We start from the raw sequence: 9,787 nt of genomic DNA, 5'->3' as shown, positions 1-9,787 counted from the left end.
TACGAGAAGTTGAGGTTATAGGGCCTTCTGTCATTCATATTAAATTTTATCATTTTTTCGTGCTTATATCTCTATTATTCATAAATCAATTTTCATAAAATGTACTTTGTGGAAAATTCTTAGGAATGCAACAAAAATAGATTCGTCACTGGTAAAATTCAGGAACATCAAATTGCTTGCCCGACTAAATAGAAAAAGTCTGTTCCGTTGGCCCCCAAATTTGCATGAAAACTGTATTAAGTTGAAGCTTAGAAAGCAAGGAAAAGTTTGAAATATAGTTTTTCTGAAGATAAACTTTGTTTTCGATTTTATAGAGTATTCTCAATGATCTGTCACGTTACAACCAGAATCTGTCACGTTACAGTTCTGCATTTTCATTGAAGCAAGGATATCAAGACAATCGTACACAAATCATCCTTGATCTAGGAACTGAGTATTAACGGGAAATTTCATGTTTATTTTGAAAAACATATTGGTTTTGATGAACAAACGTGAAAAACTTTTGAAAAGGTCGTAATTTCACGAAGTAACATTATGTCGAAATTAAATCCAAAATAACTTGAAAACATCTGCATTTTGAAGGATAATTTTTCGTGAGCATTTTGAATTGAAAACACATTTTGAAATACATTCTATAACTAAATTATTGAAAGAAAAAAAATTAAATAAAAATTCAAAATTAAAAGAATTATTGAAATATGTTAAAACTTTTTATTGTTATTTTCTCTACGATGCAATTATGTTTTTTTTATTTGCAATTAAATTTTAAACGTGCCATGTGTTTTGTGTTTGGTTTTTGTGAGTAATTTATTAAAAGGGCATATTTTCACTACTAGATATTTTTGCTGAAAAAAAATCAAAATGTTTCGAAAAAATTTTCTTAAGAACATTTTGCTTCGAAATTATATTTAGTATTAATATTGTATAAGAAAATTATATTTATGACTGGCAAATACTAAGAAATTTAGAAGAATACTTGAAGTTAAAAATGTTTTCTTACTAATAACTTCCTAATAGTGCAATTATAGTTTCATCAGGCATACAGGCTTTCGTTAACAAAAAAACATTGTTTCCTGTAATTGTATTTTAATTTTTTTTTGTTTTTTTAGCAATATATTTGTATTTTTAACATTTTTTTGCTTTTTTTTTTTTAAATTTCACCAAAAAATATTCACACAGAACAATTAATGCCCTAGAACTCGCTATCATATAGTTTTGCTGCACAAATGGCGATTTTCGAAAAATATATATTGAAAGTAGTGCATTCAAGATCTCATACGCCCTTTTTAAATATTACTCTTGAATAAAAATTGTTTGTTTAATATTGAAAAATACTTAGTCTCCCATATACATGAAACGTAAAAGGTTTCATCAGAATCAAAGATGGTCACCAATATTAACGCAATTGAATCAAACTTGATAGAATTGCTTTACAGCAGAAAAAATCCGTCACGTTACATAATATAAATTGTGTTTTATTAAAAATTAATAAAACTTTAAAGTTTTCACATTACAGTTTCAAAAAGTAGACTGAAAGTAGTAATAAAAATGCAGGTTAGACATTGTATGCATGCTGTTGGTGTGGTCCACAAAACTTTTTTGAATTTTTGATCTGTCACGTTACAAGTTATTTGGTTTCCATTACTTCACAACTGAAAATAAGCAATAATCCATATTCATCAAAAATTTTCAAGCAATATCATCACATTTAAATAAGACTACGATGGAAAAATGTGGTTCCAGGCAAAAAGTTGAAAATATGGATTTTGTGTACATTTTTATCTCCTTACGGTCATTTAGTCATTTTCAGGTCATGCAAGTAGCATCAACAAACTTTTATAAATGACAGACAAGGAATTTTTTTCTGGGCTCGCCATTTATATTTTTTAATATTAGAGGTTATATACATACGGAAAACAAACAGTTTGACGCAAAATTTGATAAAAAATAATTTCGCCTGTGGTTGCCATTTTCGGAGCCTTGACCATGTGCGATTTTATGATAAAAATGTGAATTCGAGACTATATGTCAGATAATTTGATGTTTCTAAATTTTGCCGGTAACGAATTTATTTTTATTTTGTACCTAAGGATTTTCCACGTTCAACAAGGTACATTATTTATGAAAATTGAGTGAAGAATACACGAGATAATAATAAAATTTAATATGAATGATAAATGACCCTATAACCCCAACTTCTCGTAGTCGGACAAAGTGCAAAAAGGTTCCGTTCGATTTCTGAGATTTTTTCACATTACAAAAACTGCAAAATATGTATGATTTGCATCACGGAGCAGAAAAATATTAAAAATAGGGGATTTTGGGGCCAGTACCCCCACTTTCCCGTATTTTTCTAGAAACGGAAGTGTCTCCATTCAAACACTAAGATTATTTCCTTTAAAAAGAGGTATTAATTGTAATTTTCTGATTGCTACTTCAAAAGTTATAGCATTTAATATATTTTTCCTCCATATTTTCCCATTGTACCAATTTCAAAAATTGCAATCAAAGTCGGCGGGAGTCTAGAATTGTCTAAATGATGTGAAATTTGGCATCTGAGCTGACTTTGACATTTTTCACAATATGAGAGGGGATGGGGGGCTTTGAGAATTAAAAAAAAATATTTTGCTATGCCCTAACGTAAGTATATGAAATTTATTTTAATACATTTCAAACGACAACTCTGACAATATTCACGGAGATATTCGTTAACTTTAGACCGAATAATTTGTAATTTTAACGTTGGAATGCGCTGCCATTTTCATTACTTTGTATGTGACACTCAGTAGCTCCGAATTAGTTTCCTAGCTACTACTTTCGTCCGCCTGTTCGCAACAGAGCTAGGAAGAGAAAACTTTTAGATTGCAATACCGAGCACACTGCTATCTAATTTTTGTCCTACCTATCTATCACAACGAATTGAGTTGAATAAAACATGAACAATTTAAATTGAAATCCCAGCTTCACGTGCAAAATCCCATCGATACACACTGAGCACTGCGCTGTGCATCCGAATCCACACCGCCGCCCGACTAAGTGCACCGTTTTCTCTGACAACCAAAGTGCACAGCCTGCTGTGGGCAAAATTGTACAAGTTTCAGTCAAAACCTTTAACCCCCTCCCCCGCACAGCATATGTTTCGAATGCAGACCTACTGTGTTCCATTCGCCCTCTGCTGAGTGGTGGCGCTCCACATGTAACCCACAATTAAAACGTTCATTTTGTTTTAAATATTAATTCCTATTACGGGAATTCAATTTCATTCACACAATGTTTTTCATTTAGCTTGTTTTGATTAAATGATGTAAATGGATGTGTTTGCGTACGTGAGTGGTGGGAAAATGTATTCTGTACGCGTGGGTTGCTCATGTCACGTTAAGAATCGGCGGAGCTTTTTAGCGTTTCAGTTCAGATCGTTGACAGATAAATGGCTAAACTCTGGAATTTCAAAATCGCTTACACAACGGACAAATTGTAACAAAAAAGAATTTCTTTATTCAGTCTGTTCGAAATTAATTAAACTACCTAACCCTAACACTCAACCCCAGAAGCTCTTTTTGCTATGCTCCTTGATGTGAATCGTGACTGGGACCGGCTTTTCAACGTACACTGGCTTGCTAATGTACACTGGGACAGACTTTTCAACATGAACTGCGTATGGTTTTGGCACTTCGATATACTCCTTCTGGATAACCGGAACCTTCACCTCGACTGGGTACGGAACCGGTCGGTCTACGTGAACGGGGACCTTTTTCTCGATGTAGACCTTCTTCTCCACGATCACCGGGACCTTCTTTTCGACTTCAACCGGATAGGGAACCTTCACTTCGTACGGGACACGCTTCTCCACTTCCACCGGGTAGGGTACGTGAACCTGCTTTTCAACCGTTACGTGTTTAACCTCCGGGAACTTGATCGGTGCTTCATGGAACGATTCATGCTGGACTTCGTGTTCCCACAAGCTACGCTTATCCTTGTTGGAGCTTTCGACTGCTGTGCTGGCAGCGACTGCCAGAACCACGGAAAACACAATAAACGCCTGGAATAGCAGGAAGCTAATTAGTTAATGGCCGAGAAGGAGTTCTAACCATATTACCTTCATGATAGTCTCGCGCTGGAAATAGAACTGCGCCGCACAGTGTAGGATTAGCCGCCGGTACCGGTCCGATGAGATGAGTACAGGTGAATGATGTCTTTCCCTCAGCCAGCTGGTGGTTTTATACGTCTCGTACTCTCACCGTCGAAATCGAAAGATCTAAGTCAATTTATTTCGGCAGTGGTTTAGCCACTTCTTTTTGCTGTGCGCGTTCCGCGTGTGGCCGTGGTTGCCTGCTCGCGCTGTTGCACCAACCGAATCGAATTATACACGCACTGTTTCGGGGACTGCACAAATAAATTGTACGACAGTACCTTCTTCGGGGAGCTATTCATATGGTTAGAGAACAATTTGAGCTACCAGCGGTAATGATTTTAAATTTGAAGGTTTGAACAGAAATCAATCGATAAGAGATACAAAATGTTTCAGAAGTTTATGAATACTGGAAATACGGATCAAATAATCGACTTATTGACTTTATTGTAAACAAAAAACCGTTGAACAAGGACGAAATACTTATCTAATTCTTGGAACGACAAAACTCTTGCACATTTTCCACCGAAGGCCCTTCAATAAGCAAAATACAAAGTAGGCTTCTATCATAGATGCAACAATTCTTGCGGCCGGCATGTCCTTGATATGATCGCCAATTTACCCAAAAACAAAGCATGCGGCGACGGTAATTGGTAATTTCGGTTTGCCTTTCTCGTGTGCATCAGTATACCGGAAAATTTGTTTTTTGTTGTCTTCGACAAAAGCTTAGACTCTTGATCGGATCTGTTTTTATCTTTCTTATAACAGGAAGGTATAGAAGCCGATCAATGTTTTTAAGATGATAGAGAGTATGATATTTACAGACCAACCGACACAGCTCAACGCATAAGAACGATGTTTATGAATGTCTCAACCTATTTTGATCAGTCTAGCTTCCAATTAATGGCCCAATATGCGCCATTTGAGTCATTGGTTTTGATCTCACATCTCAGCAGGCCATGAAACTCGACTCGACCATCTGCTCTTTCAACGAAACTTTGCAGTTTTGTTCAGTTTATGAATCTCCATGTTTTCTACGATTAAACAGACTATTTAACTCAAGAGTATTTTTAAAAATGTGGATGTTGAATGCACTACTTTCAAACAAATATTGTCATTCTTGCAGCCAAACTATCGAAGAATGAGGTGCAGCGAATTATAAGAAGTTAGAAAGTTTACAAAAATCTATCGTCTGATTTATAGCCATACATCAATGTATAAAATTGATGTTTGTTCCGAAATAGTGCAATAACTTGTTTGTTACATAAAAAATAAAGTCAGAACATTCCACCTATAGATTAAGAGAAAATTCTATTGAGATTTCGACATTCAGATGATTTTTAGTTGGCCAATTGTTCAACACCAACCAGCTAATCACAACTGTTCAGAGTTTGTTATAAAATTCACTCAAAAATAATTTTAGCTTTTTTATGTCTTCTCATTCGTAATAAAGCTATCAGTGTCATTCGCCAGTAGACAGATACTGTTTGATTGTTTTCTAAACAACGATTTGTTAACTTCCGTATTAATCGCAAAGCATTATTCACATAACCTCAAAGGCACAACAAGGCTACAAATTCGAAATATACTAATATTTACTTGCCATACATGTTGGTAGCGGTAAGGCCCAAACCGAAGCTGATTGGCGATACGAGAAATTAAATAAAGTTGGATTTGGCCTTCCGGATTTGCCTCATCAGTAACTGATACCATCTTGGCACCAGTTAGACACTAAATCCAGAAAGTGAACGAACACTTGGCACTTTTTAAGTCTAAATAAAGCTTGTTCAATGTATAATGTTCCGACAAATGGGTCGGTTTGTTGCGATTTTTTCCGTAACCAGTGAAAAATCAACAATTTTAATCTAGTTCGATTCATAGAGAGGTTGAATGTTCTATGAGGATCGCAATATCTTAATCAATTTGTTGTGGAATAGCACCATTGCAATGGAGGTAGAACAAAGCCGTGTTATAAGTAAAACGTTTTGGAATTCTATATGGATTGAAATTCCCTATATCCCCTGAAAATCAAGAATAGCATCGGACCTATGTTACTCCCTTGGCGAACTCTCAAATCAATCGATCGTAGGATACTGCGAGCACCATTTATCGAATTGCTGTCTAGAAAATAGCTGCTCATTAATTACTTGGTTCATAATCCTAATAAAAATCTACGGACATAACTGTTACAGGACTAAATTGTTTAGTATAAATTACGGATAGGGATTCCATATTTACTTTCACTAGATTGATATAGTATCATGGTCTTTGCTTATTTTAACATTAGAGCTGAATACTGAAAATCGAGCATATTTTGCAGATTCTCAAAAGAATTCAAATGTAACCTTTGCGATCCTACGGAAATCAAAAAAAATGTTATTCTCTCGTTATTTTTTCTCGTTTTGTCATACATAGATCTATTAATATCCAGTTGTTCTTCCTGAGCCAAGAGAGCATAATAATTTGTCGTGGTGAATGATGAAGATCTCTTTAGTGAATACTAATACTGATAAAGAGTGCTAATAGCTTCGTTTAAAGGTACGCTTCAGATTCTCCGGGCTCTGATTGAACGAGGGAAATTGTAATTGGTCTCGTTGATTCTCCACACAATAGACACACTTTTCAGCATTCCCAATGCAAGAGTCATCCTCATTATTCTCTGTGCACTTGCCATACCGGATTACAATGGCCCATATACTTATATTTCGTGCAAAACAGCCCCAGAGACAGGCGAACCAAGACGGGGTAATATGGTAAAACAGTCCTACAGCCCCCCCGATACGAGTTTGAAAGTTAGTACAATTTTGTGCGTCCTATGCGATTGCCAATCAAAATTTTCACTCACTGGAACAAGGAATCCTTAAAACAGTCAACTCCGTGCTTCAGTAGATACACGCCTGACTAATTCGAATCGATGACCACACCCTTGCTCTTCACTATGGCAGTGGGTCTGTAGACTCAGTAGCTCTTCACAGAACACTTGACACCAGTTATAGCTTTTACGTGCTTTAGATATCACAATTATGGGGTAATCTGGGCGAACTTTCGAGATAACTGTCCTGGTTGATGAACCAATATATCTCCTGCAACGGTGATCACAAAAACTGTTGGGAACATGTGATGGCATCATCACAGTTCCTCGATGGCGGAGTGGTTAACGCACCCAACTAGAGACTGGGAGATCGCAGGTTCGATTCCTGCTTGAGGACATATCTTTTCTCAGTGTTTCCAATAATGGCGAATTTTCACCGTTTCTTCATTCTCACCGTTCCGGTCATTCTTTCTCTGTCTGTTTTCCAGTGGGCACGTTCATAAAAAATCCTTAAGAAAGGAAAAAACAAAGACTCACGTCCAAACAAGGAATATACAATATATCTCTCTAATTCAATAAAGTGGCAATATACAATATATCTCTCTAATTCAATAAATAAATGTCTAGTTACTGTAGCAAATAGTAAATTTTTCGGTCTAGGCTATACGTAGCATTCCGAAGTTGTTACCATTTTCTGTGGAACAACAAAAAACAAAAACAAAAGTGTCTCCAACAAATTACGGTATTTTGCCACATAAATTACATTGAGCAGCTCGAGGTCGGCGACACAATCTTCCCGTTTCACGCATGGCAAACTAATAAGAGAACTACGTGGACATCGTAGGGAGGGGGCAGGTGTACAGTTGTACAGGAATTGTCCCCACGGAGGGGGAGAAGGGGGTCTAAACTGAAGGTTTTTTGTCCCTGCGAACGGCCCCTAATCTACTGTAGAATTCTACTAAGACAAAAACGCATGGCCGTTGGGAAGTGGACTAAGAAAACCAATACTGAGGAATCTAGTTTTGGTACTTTTCGTGATATTTCTAAACAAAGTATTTTTGGAAAAAATACTTAGAGGACTACTACGAGGTTAGGGGCAGTGAAGGTTACCAAACCTCCGTTCTGATTCGCCGTTTCATTTTCTCTTTCCTGGGGTGCCCATGACGAAACTATGGCGAAAGCAATGAAAGTTATGTGATTACCGCCAGCTTCATCTGGAGCGAATCGAAAAACGGAGGGTAAGGTCGCTAGATCCTTCCGAGCCTTGGGCCGTAAGGTAGGTCCGGCCGGCTAGATGGTCAAAAATGATTTGGCCAACACAGACATCGTCATGAGGAAGCGAAAATCAAGGCCAGTCGTGTCGGAAGCGCAAGCGTCCACCACACTGACGAGACGTTCCTCACACTGGACGGCAATGACTGGCAGGGAACCGGCTCTTTCATGTCCCCCAGAAAGGAGGTCAGCAGCTACGTTCCCAAAGAAGGTCCTGTAGCTGACAATCAGTGAGAATGGGATGTATTCTTTTCTTCACAAATTGCGGTCGACGGGGAGGTGTACAACACGAAGTGCTTACCGTAAGTTGCGGCCTTTATTAAGAAATATTACACGGAGCACTATGTTGGGACCGGATCCGGACTCGGCAAATATCGCAAAGCCGTCACTGGAGAAAATTTGGCCTTTGAGGCCCCAATTCACAAACCCTCCCCCAACGTTGCGTCGTAGCAAGAGGAACACCATATTCATATGTACGGGCAAATGAAAAAAAGCAAAATACCAAAACTAGGAGTGACCGAATCGACTGTGACATACGTCACTAAAGTATTCGGGGAGCATCTGACGACTGCTATCGGTCAAAATCAGGAAAAAGCCGAAATCGGAATTCAACTGCACCCAAGAGAAGACCGGCCAGCACTTTTAAACATAATCCTAAACTTTTCATTCAGCAACAGATTAGCATGCCAGGAGCCAAGAAATGAACCGAAGTGTCCACGTACAAGGAAACAGTGAAACCCAATTGAGTTGACAAGCAAAACGCCACGGCTAAAGCAAGAACGCGTAAGTTGTACACAACATTATGGACCCAGTTTGATTGCATCGTAATGGACGATGAAACATACCTCAAGGAGGATTTCAAACAATTCCCAGCTCAAGAGTTTTACACGGCTAACGGAGGAGGAAAGATTCAAGATATGTTTATGCAGAAAATGTTGTGAAGGGTTCCGAAAAATATTTGGTTTGACAGGCGACTTGTACATATGGGCCGACAAACTAAATTTTTGTGACGACTGGCGACATAGTCGATCAAGATATTCATGTCCTGGAATGTTTGCAAAGACGCTTATTTCCTTTTGTGAAGGAACTGTTGTTCAGTGCTGTTTTGGCTAAACGTAGCTTCATGTGTCTACGAGAAAATGGCTCAGGAATGGTATACCTCCAACAGTATCTAAGAACAAAAATCTTCCAAACTCGCCAGAGTTGCGCCCATTTGAAAAATATTTACCAACCGTAAAGCAGAACCTCAAGAAACTTAAAAAAAATTGTAAATTTAAACAAAAGTAAAAGTTCCGACACTCAGCTGACTATCGGGAGTGTTACTTATGTTTAATAGTTGCGTGGTAAACGTGGAGATGCAGTGGTATACACGGTCTCTATAATAACGTTTGTTTTACCAACATTCCTTGCCTTCCCCGACGACTGAAAGGACGTGGCCGGCAACGTTATTGAGATTTCAAAATTTAGATCCCTGTACTTATTCATGTTTGACCAATTTTGAGTCATCGTTATTAATTCAAAAAGTGTATTTTGAATAAGTAATAAATTTTTATAACATACCAAACTGTTAGTAG

The 9,787-nt window shown here is 37.5% G+C and overlaps 1 protein-coding gene and 1 non-coding gene across 2 annotated transcripts; one reads left to right on the top strand and one right to left on the bottom strand.

The window, feature by feature from the left end:
• Nucleotides 1-3,537: 3,537 nt before the first annotated feature.
• LOC131690013 (zinc finger protein 512B-like) lies at nucleotides 3,538-4,171 on the bottom strand. The gene is made up of 2 exons (XM_058975453.1): nucleotides 4,097-4,171; nucleotides 3,538-4,039 (listed from the first exon to the last, which is right to left on the bottom strand). Exons 1-2 carry the CDS (start codon nucleotides 4,100-4,102, stop codon nucleotides 3,539-3,541), a joined length of 507 nt encoding a protein of 168 aa, XP_058831436.1. The 5' UTR covers nucleotides 4,103-4,171; the 3' UTR covers nucleotide 3,538.
• A 3,094-nt stretch (nucleotides 4,172-7,265) lies between these two features.
• Trnas-aga (transfer RNA serine (anticodon AGA)) lies at nucleotides 7,266-7,338 on the top strand. Its single transcript has one exon. It is a non-coding gene; the product is annotated as a tRNA-Ser (tRNA).
• Nucleotides 7,339-9,787: the final 2,449 nt, after the last annotated feature.

This window comes from Topomyia yanbarensis, chromosome 3, assembly GCF_030247195.1.
Source record: "Topomyia yanbarensis strain Yona2022 chromosome 3, ASM3024719v1, whole genome shotgun sequence".
In the NCBI taxonomy this organism is placed as follows: Eukaryota; Metazoa; Arthropoda; class Insecta; order Diptera; family Culicidae; genus Topomyia; species Topomyia yanbarensis.
This window is presented reverse-complemented; position numbering and strand designations above follow the sequence as displayed.